At 38.7% G+C, this 21782-nt stretch overlaps 1 protein-coding gene across 1 annotated transcript in view; it reads left to right on the top strand.

The window, feature by feature from the left end:
* LOC108436286 (metabotropic glutamate receptor 4) overlaps positions 1–21782 on the top strand; it is a 214149-nt gene that overhangs the window by 152166 nt on the left and 40201 nt on the right. Inside the window, exons 4-6 of the mRNA XM_037535159.1 lie at positions 17891–18026; positions 18905–19059; positions 20180–20320. Of these exons, the coding sequence (XP_037391056.1) occupies positions 17891–18026; positions 18905–19059; positions 20180–20320 (432 nt within the window). The remainder of the gene's footprint in view (positions 1–17890; positions 18027–18904; positions 19060–20179; positions 20321–21782) is intronic.

Raw genomic sequence — 21782 nt, 5'->3', positions numbered from 1 at the left:
TTGTCTTGACCACCTCTACATGCCTAAATGCATTGAGTTGCAGCCATGTGATTGGATGATTAGCATTAGCTGTTTGTGTTAACAAGCAATTGAACAGATGTACCTAATAAATTGTCGGTGCATGTGTGTGTGTGTGTGTGTGTGTGTGTGTGTGTGTATGTATATATATATATATATATATATATATATATATATATATATATATATATATATATATACTGTATGTATGTATATACACCGACTCTGATTATACACATAAACACAATATATACTAGTATTGCACTATTCCAATATATAGTTATACAGTATTAAGTTATGAAATGTACACATTTGTACACATCTTGTATGTGCAGTTAGCCTGAGGTAGATAATAAATGAGATGCAGGTACACAAAGATAAAATACTGACATAGAAATCTTCCCGATTGTACAAGATATGGATAGAAGATGTACAAGATGTCAATCTATATGTGTAAGTACAGATTTGCTAGATTGAAGGTGCAGAGGATCAGAGTGAGTCTGATGACATGTTGAGGTGGTGATTGTCCATGTACATAATAATAACACAGTTACTTTATATTTGACTTGAAATTAAATAAATAAATAGTAACGTGCAATGTGCAAAAGTTTGGACACCCTGCTAGGTCAGTACTCGGCAGATATCACAGTTTGCAAACACTTTTCGTGGCCGGTTGGAAGTCTTGTTGTTGTTGGTTTATGAATTTTCACTAGTATTTCTTGCAGAATTTTTACAGTTTTATATTTTTGGGCTGTCTTGCATGCACAGCATGTATACGATCTACTCACCGATTTGCCCCTGGTTGTTGTGTGTTAGCACAAGGTTTGAAGAGTTTATTATTATACTCACTGTTGTGGGATGACAATTCCAAATAAAAATTCTTGACCTTCTTTCTAGTCCTTACAAGTCAATTAAGATCTAATAAGTTAATTATGTTGTAAGACTGTACTTCTACTTTCACACAAACAATTGTTATAAGTTCATCAAATATAAAGTAATTGTGCATTTGCACAATAACATTTGCAGTAAAAAAAGTTATTTTAAGAAATAGTTTGCTGCAGAGGTTGTGTAACTAAATATGTACTTTGGCTGGGGTGCCCGAACTTTTGCAAACATTTACGTACAGGGAAATATGTTGCTGTACATTGTGATCAACAGTATGGTTCAGATGCATCTGATAGAGATTAGGGTTTAACAATTCCAGAATATTTCATTAACAAGCTCTCTTCATTTAATTTAATACAGTGGATAGAAGCATCCAAAATCAGCGGAAGTGCCCAGCAGCCTGAGCAAATAGTCCAGCCAAAATGCTATGAATGACCATGGGTAGGGTCGTCAGTGAGGCATTAATAAATTGCTGCAAATGCGGGCAAAATAACAGGATACGAAGCATGTTCTTGGGTCACTGTGCTGCTTGGAAAAATAAGTGGGTAGCAAATTTGACTTAAACGTATCAAATTACATTAACCAGTGCAAGAAATGATCAGTTTGCAGGAAACGAATATTTAAAGACCATGAAATGAATACTCTAAATGCGCAATCATAGCTCTTTTACTCAGTGTAACAGAATACCCTTTACTGCTGGAGCCCAAACAGTGGCAGTTGCTATAGTGGCAGCTAAAAATATTACTCTTTTCCATTATTTAGCCATGGCTTCTGTCCAGACCGGTCTCACAGCTGTGCTGGGGGGATGCTGGATGGACAGCGTGAGACTTGAGGGCCGTGATATGAATAAGCATGAGCCTCACCACAGCACTCTGCTCTCTTCTAATAGCCTTCCCTCAAGCCACGGGGGTGTTTGCACATCTGCCCTGGAAGCTTATAGTGGGAAAGAGAGAGCAAGAGAAGGAGAGAGGAGAGTGGGAGAGATATACAGAGAGAGAGAGGGAGGAAGGGGCATGAATTTGATGCTCTTATTACTTGTAAACGATCCCCAACAGAGAGGCAATTACACCTACATTTTATAGAACATTAGTACAATGTGCATAGCCTAGAAAACACAGCTAATAATAATAATAATAATAATAAAATTAACTTTATTGACATGGAATCTTCCATAAAAATGCAGCTCATAGTGCTTTATAGCCTGTTGAAATAAAGCAGGAAAACAATGTAGATAGAACAATGTATGACAAAAATAGGAAAAATTAACAAGATGTTTGATAAAAGTAAAAGGTGAAAGAAGCATTAAAATACACGGTGAGTCAAAAGTCATAGGACACCGTTTTATTTCAGAAAGGAAAGGGAAAATGACGTATTTGAGTACCCCAGCAAGTAATGGGTGTGTGTAAACGTGTGTGCACACGCGCACACACACACACACACACACACACACACACACACACACACACACACATATATATATATATATATATATATATATATATATATACACACACACACACACATATATGCACACATGTGTATGTATATGTGTGTATACACACACACACACACACACACGTTTCTCTAAAATGATTCATATTAATATAACATACTGATGTAAAAATATTACTTTTTTATATATTTATCATTTTGGACCAATTCTGTTGGTTTGATTATTTCCATATAAAGGGCAGCAGGTGTGCAAATAAAATAACAATGACAAGAAAACAGCAAAATGAAGGCGTTGTGATATAAGAGAAGCAGCACCATATCATCATCTTTCTCCAAACATGACCAGCTACATGTTTGGAGAAAACAGTTCTGTTTTTATTTTATCCCCTGGTCTAAATATTGTGTTAATATTATGTATCTCTGTGCTTTTTAGTAGAGGAGTTCTATGGAGGCTGTAGGAAAGGAGAGGCCTGCGGTGCATTGCTTATTGTTCTCTGTGGGACTGTTGTTCCAGCTGTCCTCAGGTCGTCCTGCAACTCTTATCTCTCTCCTTATCATTAATCTGAAAGAGATCTTGCATGACGCACCTGTGCGGGGACAATTAGTTGTGGATCCATGAACATTCCAATTGCTTATTATTCAATCAGTTACTAACAGGGATGTTTAAAATCTTTGCTATAGTGTTCTGTAGCGTCTTTTCCTTTCAGCTGTTTAATATTGTTGTCAGTGAGAACTTTAGGAAGCTCTTCATGCTGATTTCCCAAAATGTCTCCTAAAAAGAATGGAAGTTGTAATAAAAGCAAAAAGTGGACACAATACTGAAAACATTTCATACTGTATCCATATTTGCTATAATTTTTTGTAATTTTTTGTAATTTGTAATGTCTGCTTTTCTTCGGACACTGTAAGTACACTATTTTGCCAAACGTATTCGCTAGATTACCTTTGCACGCATATGAAATTGAGTGAGATCCCATTCTTAATCCATAGCGTTTAATATGTTGTCGGCCCAGCTTTTGCAGCTATAACAGCTTCAAATCTTCTGGGAAGGCTTTCCACAAGGGTTAGGAGTGTGTTTTTGGGAACTGACCATTCTTCCAGTTGCGCATTTGTGAGGTCAGACACTAATGATGGATGAGAAGGCCTGGTCTGCAGTCTGTGCTCTAATTCATCCCAAAGGTGTTCTATCAGGTTGAGGTCAGGATTCTGTGCAGGCCACACAAAACTCACTCATCCATGTCTTTATGGCCTTGCTTTGTGAACAGATGTGCAGTCATGTTGGAACAGGAAGGGGCCATCCCCAAACGGTTCCCACAAATTTGGGAGCATGAAATTGTCCAAAATCATTTGGTCTGCTTAAGCATTAAGTGTTCTTTAAACTGGAACTAAGGGGCCGAGCCAAACTCCTGAAAAACAACCCCACACCATAATCCCCCTCCACCAAACTTTACATTTGGCACAATTAAGTCAAACAATTATCATTCTCCTGGCAACTGCCAAACTGAGATGCATCCATTGGATTGCCAAATCACTCCAGAGTGCTCTAGAGTCCAGTGGCGGCGTTTACCCCACTGCATTCGATGTTTAACATTTTACTTGGTGATGTAAGGCTTGGAGGCAGCTGCTCGGCCATGGAAACTCATTCTGTGAAGCTCTCTGTGCTGTTCTTGATCTAATCTGAAGGCAATATGAAGTATGGAGGTCTGTAACGATTGATTCTGCAGAAAGTTGGCGACCTCTGCGCACTATGTGCTTCAGCATCTGCTGACCCTGCTCTGTCATTTTACGTGGCCTACCACTTTGTGGCTGAGTTGCTGTTGTTCCCAATCGCTTCCACTTTGTTAGAATACTACTGCCAGTTAGCTGTGGAATATTTAGTAGCGAGGAAATTTCATGACTGGACTTACTGAACAGGTGGCATCCTATCACGGTACGATGCTGAAAATCACTGAGATCCTGAGAGCGACCCATTCTTTCACTAGTGGTTTTATACACCTGTGGCCATGGAAGTGATTAGAACACCTGAATTCAATGATTTGGTTCATTGAGTGAATACTTTTGGCAATATAGTGTAGGTTGTACGTAATGGCTTTGACTGAATTAATGGTTTTTACTGGAATTGAAATAAGTGAAGGATGGTATCCAATATAATATAATATAACATAAATAAAATATCATATAACGTATACAAACACGTATATGTCTGTATACGCTATATGGACAAGTATTGGGACACATCTCTTAATCACTGAATTCAGGTGTTTCATTCAGTTCCATTGCCACAGGTGTTTGAAATCTATCAACTAACCATGTAGTCTGTCTTTACAAACATTTGTGAAAGAATGAGTTGTTCTAAAGAGCTCACTGAATTTGAACATGGTCTGTAATAGGATGATAATAGGATAATAGGATAATAATTGCAACAAGTCAGTTAAAAAATGTTTCCCTCTCAGATATTCCATGATCAGCTGTGAGTGGGATTATTGAGAAGTGGAATCATTTAGGAACCACAGCAACTCAACTTTGGGGGAACAGTTTGAGCTAAGACCATTTTCTGTTCCATCATGACTGGGCCCAAGTGTACAAGGCAAGGTATGGTTGGGTGAGCTTGGTGTGGAAGAACTTGACTGGCCTGCACCATCAACATTATCGAACACCTTTGGGATGAATTAGTGTGGAGACTGCAAGCCAGGCCCTCTCGTCCAACATCAGTGTCTAACCTCACAAAGGCTCTTCTGGATATATGGGCAAAAATTCCCACATACACACTCCAAAATCTTGTAGAAAGGGGGGGGGGTGGTGATGGGAGGGCCAACTCCATATTAATGCCTGTGGATTTTGAAGACATTTGGCAGATCGAGCACTTAGTTGCTTGACAAAGTGACTCTTCTTAATCAATTTGAACGCATCAGCACTAGCATGCAGGCCCCCACCACTTTCCTCCGTCGACTCCTTTTGAATCTCAATATTTAAAATATCTTCAGGGCTCCAGTAATGGGCCAGATTTATAATGTGCCTGCTGCTGAGAAGCCTTGACAGGATGATCTCTGAAATGGCAAAATAGATTTGGTGACTTTTAAAGGTGACTGCAATGAATGTGTGTCGCAGAGGGAGACTGTTGGCTGTGAACACTGTGGAGCGTACATGGCCAACCGCTGACTGATGAGCAATCTTCAGACCCAGCATGCACAAGCCCACCTCTAAACATGATCCAGAATTCATTACACGCACAAGCCTTCGAGGTCTCTGTAAATTCAATCAAGTCAGTGTGTCTGCAGGTGGTAAAGCATTGGCAATGATCATGTGACTTTCTAGGCCAATGTTGAATAAATACTGATATATTACATTCTAGTGCTGGGGCAGCACTGAAATGGGACAACGTTAAATAATATTGGGTCGCATGTGAAATCCCCAATACTGGCCGCTGCTGATAAGAATTCAAGCTGTGTAAAAATGCTATGTTCAAAGTGACGTTCAGCACTTAACCCTGTCATACCTAACGTTTCATCTGTGATACATTCGAAGGTTGTTTTTTTTTTCTTTTTAACTCATTAGAATCTGTCGCCAGAAGAGATGTGTACATGACCACGCTCGGCATAGCAAAATGTAGTATGGTAGCGTGTGGAATTGGAGCCTGATATGTGCTATTGTGTTTCCTATCATTATATTAAAGAAGAACTAGACTTCTTTTTATTGGATATTGTCTGGAATTCATATTGCTAAGCGCTTTTTATTTATTTGTTTAATCAGATTAAAAGAAGAAGCCCCCTGAAGTCTTGCTGTAAATGGCAGTAACACAAACACAATAAATATCTACTAATATTTGGCTTTGTTAGATCGTGTTTTTTACATATTTCATTAAATGTGACAGTGGTGTTGAGATATCCTGTTATTAAATGACTAAAGTGGATTAAAAGACGAAAAATTGCCTCTTTGTTGGCTCAGTCTTAGAGGTGATATTTGAAAGTGACATCAAAGTTGAGTTTCGGCCGACTATACAGATAACTCATGTTTTTCGCTTAGGCTAGTGGTCAGCCTCCAGAGTTAAAATCCAGTCTCACTGAAATATGATCCTGGCTTCAGACAAACACAGAGTTCAACTTAGGCCAAAACACAGACATTTTAGGAAAGAGAACGCACATTCTCCTTGGTGGTTCCACAGGTTATTAATAAAACCTTTATGCAAGACATAATACCTTCATATCATTGCCTCAAGTGAAAATCACTCTTTAAATCTTAGTGTGAAACTTTTAAATGGACAGTGATTTGACTTCATTTAAAGTCTGCTGCTGAAGACAGTCGGCGGAAGTCTTTGAACTTTTGAATGTTTTAAGTGTCTTCACTTTGGCTTTTCTTGCTGTGTGTCCAGCAGGGGTAATTGACTCTGGCACAGGTTTCGCTGACATTCTGTTACTTTGACTCAGAGCTGCAACCACAGATGTGCTTTTAAACTAAAACTGAGAAAAAGGTGAAGGTAATTTTTCCCCATAATTCTTCATAAGGGCAAGGAAATCCTAGTCCTGTGTTAAATATATGCATCTATCTACCTGTCTATCTGTCTCTCTTTCTCTCCCTCTCTCTCTCTCTCTCTCTCTCTCTCTCTCACACACACACACATACACACACAGTAAGCAACTGTACTGTGATTAAAATAGTTGAGAGTGCTTTATAGTAACTACATGTTCATGAAGCATTCAATGCATATTCATGAACAGTACATTAATAATTCATTACAATTGCATAATCATTTTTGAAACATTTGAAATATTAATTAAATACAGTCTTTAATGAGTAAGCAGTGTATAACACAATTAATTGAAAACACACTCACTGATGCTTAAATGATGCGTGTTTATCCAGGCTTACTCTATAATTGGAGTGCGCATGCGCGTGCATGCATGCTGCCGGTTACAGTAGCTCCCGTTCGTGTTTTTTCGTTTTTCTTCTTAACTTTTATTTAGATTTTTAATAGTTTATTTATTTAACGAGGCAACTCAGGGAAGCTGTGCCCTCTCGAAACATGCTAGTAGAGAGAGTCTTGGTCTGTTTTTTTGCCGTGAAAGTGCTTCTTTCACTCTCATGGTCCGCCGCTGCGCCGCAACATGGCCACTTTGTTTACACACGGGATCAGCTGATCGCACTGAAGCCAGTCAGCATGATGACCAGGACAGCGAACATCCCAGAAGAGCTTTGGAGATTGACGCACATGGGATGCAGAGGAGGAACAAAACAGTGCACAGGGAAAGCGAGGGAGAGACGACGGAGGCTTATAGAGAACAGGGGGTATAAACCACGTCTCCCCTCTGTCATCATGGGCAACACAAGGTCGCTGGCTAATAAGATGGACGAGCTAACAGTACTAGCCAGGAGTCAGAGGGAGTACCAGGAGTGTAGTCTAATGTGCTTTTCGGAGATTTGGCTACACCAGGACATCCCGGATGACATTTCCATCGATGGCTTCCAGACTATTCGGGCCAACCGGGGCTGCACTGAGAGCGGTATGCGCAAAGGAAGAGGGCTCGCTGTGCTAGTTAATAACCACTGGTGTAACCCTGGTCACATTACTATCAAGGAACATGCCTGTTGCCCAGACATTGAGCTGTTGGCTGTTGGACTCAGGCCATATTATTTACCATGTGAGTACTCACATGCTATTATGACCATGAGAGTGACTGTTGAGTCTCCAGAGTGTCTCTATGATGTGGAAGACATCCTGCATTGTTCCTGTTCCAAAGACGCGTGATCCAGTGATGCCAAGGACTACAGGCCAGTAGCACTGACATCCCATGTCATGAAGACCATGGAAAGGCTCGTCTTGTATCAGCTCTGACCCATAGTCCAGCATTTTCTGGACCCCCTCCAGTTTGTCTATCAGCCCTGCCTGGGAGTTGAAGATGCCATCATCTACCTGCTCAACCGAGTTTATGCTCACCTGGATAAGCCAGCGAGCACTGTGAGCTGCCAATGTGACAAAGACAAAAGAACTGGTGGTCAACCTGAGGAAGGACAAGGCACTGGTGACCCCTGTGTCCATCAGGGGGGGGGGTCAGTGTGGGCACTGTGGAGGATTACAAACATCTGGGTGTGTATATTGACAATAAACTGGACTGGGCTAAGAACACTGATGCCCTCTAGAGGAAGGGCCAAAGTCGTCTCTATTTTCTGAGGCACCTGATGTCCTTCAACATCTGTTGAACATCTGACTATGCTCAGGATCTTCTACGAGTCTGTGGTGACGAGTGCTATCCTCTATGCTGTTGCATGCTGGGGAAGCAAGCTGAGGGTGGCAGACACCAACAGACTCATCAAACTGATCCGCAAGGCTGGTGATGATGTGGGTGTAGAGCTGGACTCACTGACGGCCGTGTCGGAGAGGAAGACGCTGTCTAAGCTGCAGCCCATTATGGACAATGGCTCCCACCCACTCTACAACACAGTGATGAGACACAGGAGCTCATTCAGTGCGAGACTCATTCTACAAAAATGCACCACAGGAAGTCATTCTTACCTGTGGCCATCAAACTCTATAACTCCTCCCTCAGTGTGTGATTCACAATGTGTGGTTCATCCATTTTTTTTCTTTTTGACAGCAGCTGGTTTCGTTGTGTGAAAATTTCATAATGAATGGACCATCAAAAATGCTCCAAAATTGCATGGAATAAAATATTTTTACATTAATATACTTTGAAAATAAAGACAGTTTTGCTGTGTTGTTTTTTGAACAGTATTAAAAGAGCAACAATAAATACATTGCATATATTTTTGAATACTGTTTGCTTAGCATCACATTTGTTCCCTAAAAAGAAGGAATGTTTATTTCATGCATTCATTAACTGTACAGTAACACTCCCTCACATTCCTAACATAATGAAGTATACAACAAGCATTAGTGACAGTGTTTTAAATTCATTACATTGTATGCTCATTACTCATCTAATGAATATTTCAATGTGATTACATAATTGTAATGGTTTTTGTTAACAAATGTGCCATTAATGCTTCATGCACACACTTCATTCATCAACAGTGATTAGACTATTAACTCATGATTAAGACAGTACTAGTTACTAATATCTTCATTGTGTTTTTGTGTATATAAATATATAAATCAGTAAATCAATTAACAGATAATTCACAGGAATAACACATAACTACAAGAATATTTTGATGATGATAATGACAAACTAAAGTATCATCTAAAACTGTATTCAATTAGTGCTTATCAATTTGCTAGTTACTAAGTAAAATTAATGAACAGTTAACTAATATATCAATAATGGGTAATCAATGCCTTATGAGCAAATAATATTATTAATTAATTTGCAATCCTCCCTAATATCTCCACTAAACCCTGGAATACGTACTGCCTTCAGGGTTTGAGTGCTGAAGATGATGATGATGATGATGATAATGATACCGATGACTCTTTTTACTCTTATTTGCTGTTGCTTGTACATGTCCAGAAGAATAACGCACTCACATCGACACATACGTGTCATTACTTTCAGACTAAAATATTATATATTATATTCATAAAGAAATGCTGTCCCTGCATTATCAGTATTAACAGTGTTTTTCCTTCCAAACTTCTGGAAGCATTGAATACTGCTGGCAGTCTGTGACCCATTAAGCAGATGGTGCATTACAGCAATAGATAAGTCTGGAAAACACCCAAATGAAGCCACTTACTGCACTGAAAAAAGAAGTTGTTTCAACTTAGAAGAGTAAAGAGTAGGGCAGTCTGAAGAAATCCATTCTAAATAGAGCAACGTCCCACTGCCCACTGACAGCAAACATATTTGCTGAGCTCTACTGAAGCAGCTTCTTTAAGCTTTTTAAACTGAAGAAACATTTTCCCTGTTTATGCCAGTGCTAGAATCAAGGCCAGAGGAGACTGGTACCTTTATGTGAAAATTGAAGTGTTTGGGGGGGAAACAATACACATATTCTACTCTGCATTATCAGGAATCATTTTAATTAATGTTTCATCTATAATACTTCCAATTGTGATTAAGCTTTCAGTAGATATCTCTGATCATTTCAGGTGGCCTTTGTTGTCATTCCTCAGTAGTATACACTGGAATGAAATGCCTTTCTAAATGTCACATACTGTAACACATGACGGCAGCACATTACATAGGAATGCATAGAATGCAGATACACGAGTGTGAAATGAGTGTAAAATATACAATAAATATGCCAGACAATAATTATACAGAACAATAAAGATGATAACAAATACTATGCAGGAGAACAAAACAGTATATTGGGCATCATGTAAAAATATATGCACACATGTATGTATATGCATGAATTAGCATTAAACAGCATGTTAATGACGAACTAGTTCATCGCTGTAAACTGAGCAGAAAGATTGAAGTGTCAGATTCTGACTGCCTCGGGGAAGAAGCTCATACATTTGCAAATTGCAAATATCTGCAATGTCTATACATAATGGGCTGCAAGCATCTCTTACAAGATTCTACGAGATGTCTACAATGTCTTATTTCATGTAAAACACTTGCAATGCAATGAAATGCAATTTGCAAATGTATGAATTTCTGATGTGTCAGGACTGTGAGGCTTTTTGCAGCGTAAGAATTCCTCATTGTAAAAAAAAAAAAGTGTTGTTTTAAAAGTGACCTAGCTGCAGTGGTATTCACAGTCTTTTGAGGGCAGCAGCTGGAGTGTTTCAAAATGGCATTCTATCAGGTCACTTCTATGAGGAAGAGTTCATATCAGGATTTTTTCATAAACCTCTGGAAAAGACTTGGATATGAGCATTTGTTATTTGATTCACTGTTTCTAACTGAATATAAATACGCTTAGCATACTCTGCTCTTCATTTTGTTTCAGTAATGTCAAATAACATCTCTGTTTGACGGTAAAAAAAACTTTTCCAGGCTGTCTATTTTATTTCCAACCAAATCCACTTCAGCACATATCGTACTTTCGACCTCCAAACTTGTGAGTAGGAGCTTATGGGGAGCCTAACACGTTGATAAGTGTTTTTTACAGTGTAAAAAACAATGGAATGTTTTAACTTTGAAAGTTTGAAAAGTAACATGGCTGCCTTAAAATGCTTAGTTCATTTAACTTTAAACACTTAATAAGTTAAAACAATGCAAAACATAGATTTTTGTTTGTTAATGTAGTGTTCAAGAAACTCCCAATTTTAAGCAACCTGGTTATAAACTTTAAGTAAAACATTGCTAAACATAAAAAATAAAAGCAACCTACTTCACAGTCTCCTGCATTGAAATGTAGGTTAGTATTTGGACACCCCTCCTATTCATTGAGTTCAGCTAATCTGATGGAACGAGTGTCGGGACTCACCCCCAGTCCGGACATATGTGATATTAAAGCTAATTTATTCTAAGTTAAGTTTTTTGCTCTGAATTTATTCTGATCTCTTAGGCAAAAAAGGGTCATAAAACTAAAAAGAATTCTGCTAAAAAGTAAAAAAAAAAAGAAAAAACTAACTTCAGTCAATGAGTTCTTTTGGAAGGAAGGGAAAGGCCCTCTCTTCATTTATTGAGCTTCAGGTGGCAAGATGGCTCCCAGACAACCACAATGCAAAGATCATCACAAAGCATCCTTCTTTATATCATATCTTCAGGCTGAGCTCATCACCCCACCTGCCAACCTTTAATTAATTATATGACTTTGAATCACTTTTGGTTTCCATTATTTAATTTGACACTTTCCTTGTAAACTTGTGTCTCCAACCATCCCTAGGATCTATTCTTTCTAAACTTTTCCAGCCTGGTTTTATCAGGCCAAGGCCATTATTCTGAAACTTTATTCATTTATCTCAAGAACCGTTTTTTGCCGGTTCTTACAACTTACTTTGCTCTTCGAGGGTCAGTTTGCCTTCGTCTTTTACTTTGTAAGCAATTTTGCTGCCCTCTCCAAGCTCCAGGTACATTCTGCTATCTAAAAATCTCTTCATACAATGCATTGCCTGAATCTGGGTCAAAAGTTCATTCTGTCCCATTCATACAATTTTAGGCCTACTTTCTACTGAGGAGACTTGTCTGCCTCAGCCATGTAACTATAACTTTATTTCAATCATTTCTAAGTAAATGATTTTTTCAAAACTTTTATTTAAATTGTGATTCAAGGACATATTTCCTCAGACATCCTGTCACAAGTCTGGGTTTGGCCCAGGAGAACGTTATCTGCCTGACTGCATTGTGCCAACTGTAAAGCTTGGTAGAGGAGGGATAATGATATGGGGTTGTTTTTCAGGGGATGGCCTAGACCCCTTAGTTCCAGTGAAGGGTAATCTTAATGCTTCAGCATCTCAATTCATTTTGGACAATTGTATGCTTCCAACTGTGTGGAAACAGTTTGGAGAAGGCTTTTGACTGTACCCCAGTGCACAAAGCAAGGTCCATAAAGTGGCTGGGTAAGTTTGGTGTGCAATAACCCGACTGGCCTATATATATATATATATATATATATATATATATATATATATATATATATATATATACCATTATAGCTAGCACTCTAACTTTGTCAGTGATACCTGATTGCCTTTTAACAGCAGTTTAGCGGTCACCTCTGGTTCAGAGGAATATTTGCATGCTATGGAGCATGGCACGTGTGCAAGAATCCTGCTGGTCATATATTCTGTCTGGCATCTCTAAGGCCTTTCTCTGTTTTATGTAATTAACACCTTTGACACTGAGCAGTGGTCTCCTTTCAATAAGGACAGGTCAAACCCATGAAAAATGCCCTGCCTTTAAGAGGGGAACAAATGGTCTGTCTGAAAGTTGGTGAGGTGTGCACGCCACTGTGGAGAGGAAAGAGAACAGGCAGAAATCTCATGTTTGTGTGTCTTTGTGTTTCTAGAAAAAGAATTTCCCAAACACTTCCAGCTCGTGCATATTAATAGACACAATATTCCAGATTCAGAAAGAAAAAAAAGAAAGAAAAAATCTCGTCTTCTGACCAAATCAAACTAAATCACAGGAACAACAGTTAATACAAATTCAAATGTATCTCGCATTGTTTATGGTACATGATAAAATGCAATAGCCTGCATAAGAAATCGATGATTTTCTTAAGAAATTAATTAAGACGATCTATTTATAGTTATAGTTCAAGAATTGCATTTAAGAACATTCTTATGAACTTCTTAGTGTTAACCTTAAGAACCTTAAGCTTAAGATTGCCAGAGACATAATAGTGTCTTAAGAAAGAAAATCTTTATAAATGTGCTATGAAAATGATTTTTTCTTCATATAACGTATTAAGAATTATCTCTTTTTTTCTTAACTTTTTTCCTATTTTCCTAAGAATAATTCTAAGAACAAGCAGTATTCTTGAAAACATGATGCTCTTAAATGTGTTCTTCATCTTATGATGGACTCACACTTGTTTCAGGCTATAGGAGTTGATGAGGTGAGCATCTAAACTGATCAAACTCAGTCACTGCATAATTTTTTAAAAATGCTTCATTTAATAAATTTCCTCCATTTTGCTCCATTATGGTAAACTGTAAAATGCACTATAGAAAGGAAAACAATGAAGATTTTCTTAAGAAAATCTTAAGGAATTAATTAAGATTAATTAAGAGAATGTTTGCAAACTAACATTTTTTTCAGAATTGCATTTAAGAACATTCTTGCAAACGTCGTACTGTTTGTCTATCAAGATTTTTTTTTTTTCTTGAGAAAGCCTTTGTGATGCTGCCCCCAGAATCTTATTCACTATGTGCCAGATGTGTTAGTGTTAACATAAAATGAAATCCAATAAAATAAATATCAAAATAAAAAATAAAATCAATACACAGACAATCTGCCGGTAATATACAAGCTGTGCAATGGGAGTTAAGAGTACTCACAGTTAAACTGAAGTACATAGAAAAAGCTGAATTTAAGCAGCTAATATAAATGCAAGTATAAGTATAAAATATGTGTATGTGTAAATTCAAGTACATATGTAAAGTAGAAAATATTCTAATTCAAAGCAATTATGGCATGGGTGGTTATGTATATTACAGTATGTGTTATGATGTGCATGTGCAGCTGTTGAAAGCAGAGGGATGTGAGAATGATCCATGTTAAGGAAGATGACAGCCTGGGGAATGAAGCTGGGGAGGTGACGGTTGGTCCAAGTCTTTAGGGATCTGGAAGAGAGAGTGACAAGAATGTGATTGGTCAGCCATGATTTTCCCAGCCCTTATCCTCATCCTAGATGGGCAAAGGTATTCGAGGTTGTAGAGCTGACAGCCTGTGATTTTCTCTGCACGTTGTTCTGTTGGCTGCAGCTTATGCTTAGTGTGTGAAGACGCAGAGCTGAACCAGACGGAGATGGAAGATGTGATGATGGATTCTATTATAGAAGTGTGGAACTGGACCAGCAGTGCTTGAGGCAGCCCGAATTTCTTGAGCTGTCGCAGAAGTAGCTCTGCTGGGCTTTCTTTATAACTGCAGTACTGCGTCTGTCACATCTAAGGTCCTGCTGAATGGTGCTGCCAAGGAATTTGTTAGACTCTGCTCTGCTGACTGCAGGGTGGGTTTCTTTGGAAATCACTGGTGATCTCCACAGTCCTTTATGTGTTTAACTCCAGGTTGTTAGCTCCACATGATGATACCAGCTGTTTTTTCCTCCAGTACTTGTCCTTATTGCTGTTTGAGATGAGACTGACCAATAGTGTCATCTGCAGACTTAATCATTTTAACAGTCACTGTGAGAAGCTCAGTCATTGATGTGGAGAGAGTAAAGCAGGGAAGAGGTCGCACAGCTTTCTGGAGCACCAGTGCTGAGGCTGAGAGGGACTGAAATGTGGTCACCCTGACATTCTGTTTCCTGTTGAACAAGAAATTGTGGACCCAGTGGCAGACAGATGTCGGGACATTGAGCGGCCACAGTATATCTAGTAGAAGATCGGGAAAGATGGTGTTGAAAGCAGAGCTATAGTCCACAAACAGCACACAGGCATAAGTGTTTTACAGATGAACAGATCCATACAGCATTCAGTTCAACGAGAAAACAAAGTAACTTAGAAATTATCTTATCTGGGGAATTTAACACATCAGAATTGTTCTCAGTGGTGGTGACAGGAACCAGACATCTACAGCATATAATGCCTCTAAAAACTCCCTTACAGAAAGTTATTACATTAAACGGTTATGCATATGCTTATGTATATGTTATGCCTGAGACATCATTTTGCTTCACAAAAGTTTTGCAAAGGTTTTGGCCTTAAACATAATTTTTAAAACTGAATTATGATGAAGAAATACATGCAGGCTGTTGTAAGGCAAACTAGCCCCCAAAGAAAACTTATTTTTCCAGGTTTACTACTATTTTGTCATTATTAGCATTACATATAAAAAATCTGAAGGTGTGTAGGTTCACTTGTGGTGTTGGATAGTAAATAAAATGACTATACGTGCATTGTAGACCCCTGGTTCATATTTTACATCAAACCACTCCGAATCTTTGTTTACTTCTCAATAACTGAGTGCTCCTCGCTCAATCCAAATAATGAATTTCAACACTGGGTTTACAGAATACTGTCACGATTGGCCCCTCCCAGTCCTGTCCATGTGTTCATGTTTTGGTTTAGCCCATGTGCGTTTGTTTTGGTTTAGCCCCCTCGTTTCATGACTCCGCCCCTGATTGTCTCCAACTGTTTTCCACCTGTCCCTCATTTTGCATGTGTATTTAAGCCCTGTGTTTGCCCCTTGGCTTAGCTGGTCTTTGTTTGAATCTTTGTTTGCTTTGTTGGTGTTATATACTAAGTTGGATGTTCTGTTTGTACTTTTTGTTTGATTCTGATTTGTCATGTCTGCCGCCATGAAGTGGTAGGCCACATAAAATAACAGAGCAGGGTCAGCGGATACCGAGGCACATAATGCACAGAGGTCACCAAATTTCTGCAGAATCAATCGCTACAGACCTCCAAACTTCATGTAGCCTTCAGATTAGCTCAAGAACAGCATAGGGAGCTTCATGAAATGGGCTTCTAGGGCTGAGCAGCTGCATCCAAGTCTTACATCACCAAACGCAATGTAAAGCGTCAAATGCAGCGGTGTAAAGCACGACAACACTGGACTCTAGAGCAGTGGAGACATGTTCTCTGGGGTGACAAATCACGCTTCTCCATCTGGCAATCTGATGGACGAGTCTGGATTTTGTGGTTGCCAGGAAAATGATACTTGTCTTATTGCACTGTGTCAAGTGTAAAGTTTGGTGGAGGGGGGATTATGTTGCGGGGATGTTTTTCAGGAGATTGGCCCCTTAGTTCCAATGAAAGGAACTCTAAATGCTTAAGCAGACCAAGAGATTTTGGACAATTTCATAATCCCAATTTTGTGGGAACAGTTTGGGGATGGTCCATTCCTGTGCCAACATGACTGCGCACAAGTGCACAAAGCAGAGTCCATAAAGACATGGATGAGCAAGTTTGGTGTGGAAGTGTGGCCTGCGCAGAGTCCTGACCTCAACCCGATACAACACCCTTAGGATGAATTACAGCGGAGACTCTTGTCCAACATCAGTGTCTGACCTCCCAAATGGGCTTCTGGAAGAATGATAAAAAATTCCCTTAAACATAACCCTTGTGGAAAGCCTTCCCAGAAGAGATGAAGTTGTTATAGTTCCAAAGGGTGGGCCGACATCATATTAAACCCTATGGATTAAGAATGGGATGTTACTCAAATTCATATGCGTTTGAAGGCAGATGAATGAATACTTTTGGCAATATAGTGTAGAAGTCATTTAAAAACTAAGAATTTACAAAATTACATGTTATTGTTACCTTCACTGAAAATCTTGAATATTTAGAGTGCACTGTTATGAATAATGGAATGATACAAAAATACATTTTTCAAAATCTGTCAACCCCCCAAACTCCTGTATTTAATTGCTGGTCTTAAATACTAATAAATACTAAACTCAGATAGTAGTTGGGTTTTATTATAGAAGGAGAAAACAGAAGTTTTCTGAAAGCCATTCTTACATTTACAGAGGTCTAAACCATGTCTTTGAGCTTTTGTCACATTAATAGAACATGTGGAACCTTTGACACTGTGCAATTCCTAGTGTACAACTCAAAAGAAGGACAGTCAACAATCCAGCACCAAAAATCCTGTTATAATTTACTACTGAAAGATGTGAATAAGAAAATCGCCTGAAACTGTTTTTTTTCTTCTGTTCTGTGACTTTCTGTGATGTGACCTCGTTGTGAAACTATTTTTAGATTTTTCCCCTGATCAAACAGCAGATAAGAAAGCAAAAACAGATAAGAGATAATAAACATGCTGCCCATACTATAAAACGCTCATAAGGTGCTGGATCCCAAACAAATATGCAGAAGAATGCATACACATTGACTGATAATGTGTAACATCAGCAACATTAATGTTGTGAAATGATTATGCAAGCATTAAGCTAATGTAGTCAGGTTTCTTTTTACTGCCTGTTCTTGTACTGCTTGTGCTTAGAACAGATAAATGATAAACTTTCATTCTTATATCATTCATCATTTAATGCCTCTCTTTTTTTTATTCTGCAGGAAATGTGTGCATCTCACAGACAGTTAAGATCCCTCGTGAGCCAAGAGTAGGAGAGTTTGACAAGATAATCCGCAACCTGGGTGAAAACCCTAATGCCAGGGTGGTTATTATTTTTGCAAATGAAGACGATATAAGGTGAGTACTATAAGCTGCAGAATGTCAGCAGTCCGGGTTTCTAAGTGGAGGAATTGGCTAAAAAGGTTGTCCTGTTGCCTGTATCCAAGTTCTGATTCTTAACGATGCTGCGGCCTGACCAGCCCTGCTGCTCTCTGGGTGAAGGGTGGCCCTGTAGCCTACCGTACAAAAGTGAAGAACAGTAATTACACCAGCAGTAAAACAGAGAAAAATAGCTTCAAAGTTATGTTGTTCTGCAGCCAAATGTATTACTGCAAGTTTCACTCTGTTTCTTTGAAACAAAGCATATTTGAACTTTTATCACAAGATACAGCTGATAATTCATAATTGACCCATGCATGACCCATTTTTAAATCAGTAGCTAATCATTTGCTTATGTGTACAGAATTGAGTAGTCCTCCGAACATAATTCGCTGTTTTGTGTAAAGCTTTTAAAAACACATGCAAATTTTTTGTGGAATGCGCAGGATAAATGATTGATCTGTTGTTACATTGTGCCAGAGCACTGGCGAAACCACTTTCAAAGCCCAAAATGGCTTTTGTATTTTAGTGGTCATAATAGCTCAGAGCGATGCTTGCGTTTCCTAACAGAAGTGGATGAGTCCTTTTACTCTCATTGACTAACACACATATCTCAGACAGCATGGTAATGCATTTCATTGTCATTATTTCACTATCATCATTAAACTGTCCATGGGACACTAATTTGCTGTCATTCTGCTGTATCATATACGTGTATGCACAATTAGGGTTTGGTGTGTAATTGGTGTGAAATATTTCAGTGTTTGAGAGCAGAGTACTGGGCATTGTACATATTGCATACATTATACACATCATGTTTCATGTGCTGTAGTTTTTAACTGTGAATCTCTTTTAAGGCGACTACTGCAAGCAACAAAGAAAGCCAATCAAACAGGTCATTTCATCTGGGTGGGATCAGACAGCTGGGGCTCGAAGATCTCTCCTGTGCTCAATCAGGAGGAAATGGCTGAGGGGGCGATCACCATCCTGCCCAAACGGCAGTCCATCAAAGGTAAATTACTAATAATTCAAATTTAAATCAAACACCAGTTTTATATGTCCAGTACTGTACAAAGTCAGTCCCTTCATTTATTTAATTTCCAGTCAAAATAGCCTTTAAATGCAAGTTATTATTTGTTCAAAAGATAATTATGAGGAAATTAGCTGTGTTGTAATCCACTTGCATAAGGAGGAGGACAGTCAGGTCAAGACAGTCCAAGAGGAAAAAGTGAAAGAAACAGGTTTACAAAACTGAAAATCAAAAAATGTTAAAAGATACAAAAAAATGTGACTCCTAACAACCATAGAAGATCTGGTGGACCACCAAAACTGTCAATAAACAGTGCCTTAAGCCTTTGCCTTTGAGAGAGAGGAGAAAATCCTGCTTCAGATCTGAAAATCTCCACAGGTGTTTCTGTCTATCCTTCCACTATGAGGAGACAACTCAACACTATGAGTCTGAAAGTATTTTTAGCTGTCAAGAAGCCCTTACTAAGAAAATGAAACAGACAAACTTGTTCATTTAATCCATCAACATTCACCCTACAGTGCAACCTATTATAACCTATTTGTTTTTATTAAGCTTGTAGCATTATGTCTTAATGCTTTGGTCACCATGACTTATTCCTGACCTCTCTCAAACTGGCAAATAAAAGAATGAAGCTGGCCATGGTCTTACCAACCATCCCACTGCCCACCCTAGAGGCCTGTCCTTAACATGATTGTGCATGATTATTTGGATCAAGAGAATCAGAAAATGTCACCAAGACTGAACTTTTGAGGTGTGGAACAATATCGTTACGAATTTCTCTGAAAACTGAAAGCAAGTTTTCCACAAAGAATGGAAGCTGTATTAAAGGGAAAAAGGGAAAAAAATCATGTGTCTACTTTTTTTTTTAACCTTGACTTTTAAAAATTATTATCTTGTACTTAATGGCCATTTGGAATGCAAATTAAAGAAATGAAGGGTAGTCTCTTGAAGGGTAGACGAAGCTAAAAATATAGTCCTCAAATAATTGTCTAAAGTCCAAGTATTGAAGGTATTATTACTAAATTATAACACTTTTACCACTGTACTGTCTAAGGTTTTATGACCACATGCTTTGACACTCATCTCACCTGTCTGATCTTAGGGTTTGATAATTATTTCATTGGTCGAACTCTGGAGAACAATCGAAGGAACGTCTGGTTTGCTGAATTCTGGGAGAACAATTTCAACTGCAAGCTCAACCGCCACGCCTTCAAGAAGGGGTCTGGCGTTAAGAAATGCACAAGTAAGATATTTTGAATTGGCAAAGTGCAATAATGCATAACTCTGAGTAACTGAGAGAGAAAGACTGAACGAAAGAGAATAATGCATAATAATACACAAAGGCATGTGCCAACTCTATACTGGGCTCAGTGTTCTGATCATCTGAGCTTTTGTTTACACCTGAGGCTAATTAGTCATACCACCACAGCACTGTCTCCTAACTGAATTCCTCTAATGCTGAGCAGCAGAACCGATCCGATTGTAGTTATTGAAGGAGAAATAATAATGATCCCTAATTGATTCTGCGTAAGAGGACTTTGGCACTTAGCCATAGGTTCATCCATGGTCAGAGCTTGACCGGTTCACTGTGTGGAGAGCATATGGTTTCTAACAAGTCTCAGCATCTCTAAGCTGGAATCTTATGATGACACTGGGATTCTCAGAGGCAGTTTTTTTGCCAGTAGAGCTACAACACCGAGTCTAATGCTTAGTATGGAGTCCACCAGATATTAGCAGTGTTTACTGCATGGATCTAAAGTACAGGATAATTTGATGCGCAGCCCAGGAGAATGTCTTGAGGATGGTGATAGGAATTGGCTCATGTTACATGTATTAGTATTCACGGTAAACTAGATTGAAACTAGAATGTAATCACTTAAAGATTGTAATAGTAGACCATTCTGAATCCAGTATATTTAGACTACATTCTTTGTTGCCAAAACTGCAGTAGCCTGCAGTTTCTGGCATGAGAAATATCCATTGTTACATTGCAATCAAATTAATCACCTAGTTATATAACCTAATTACTGTACTGCCCAGGAACATGTTATTGTTACCTTCACTGAAAATCTTGAATATTTAGAGTGCACTTCATTAATTAGGCCTACATACAATAGGTGATTGTACATAGAAAAGAGGTAATGTGGAAGCTATGGAGCTTCTTTGTTTTTCTGTTGAATGTGAGTTGAATGTGCACATTACCAGCCCTGTAGTAACCACTGCTGAGCATGCCATGGCTTTTCATTAGATTTATTACATTTGTTGGTTGTTAAGTGTAATTTGGTCTTGCCTGCATTCAGCGCAGATGCCTCTGGGATGGAGTGAGAAAACAGAAAGTGCCATTTCTTCACCGCATACAGTGAACAGTCTGACATACATGCATATGCAGGCTGAATGTGTTCTGCAATTTAGTTAAAATTGCTTGCCTTTTATACAGCGGTTTATAAACAGTGCTACTGCCATAGTAGGAGAAATACAGCTAGCACTAGTGGGCAAAAATAATGGCCAGTCTTGTTGAAATGCATTGCAATGACAACTGCCTAACATTTTCTAAGAGCGCTATCTCTAAGGGATGAGGTATTTACAGGAGAATACTGATGCAGAACTAGAATCCACTGCCTCCAGCTCGGGAAAGCACTTAAGCTCACTGTAGAACGTGCAGTCTGCATTACAATGATTACCTATCATTCACAGCACGGCTGGCT

The sequence above is a fragment of the Pygocentrus nattereri genome, chromosome 26 (genome assembly GCF_015220715.1).
Source record: "Pygocentrus nattereri isolate fPygNat1 chromosome 26, fPygNat1.pri, whole genome shotgun sequence".
Taxonomy (NCBI): Eukaryota; Metazoa; Chordata; class Actinopteri; order Characiformes; family Serrasalmidae; genus Pygocentrus; species Pygocentrus nattereri.
This window is presented reverse-complemented; position numbering and strand designations above follow the sequence as displayed.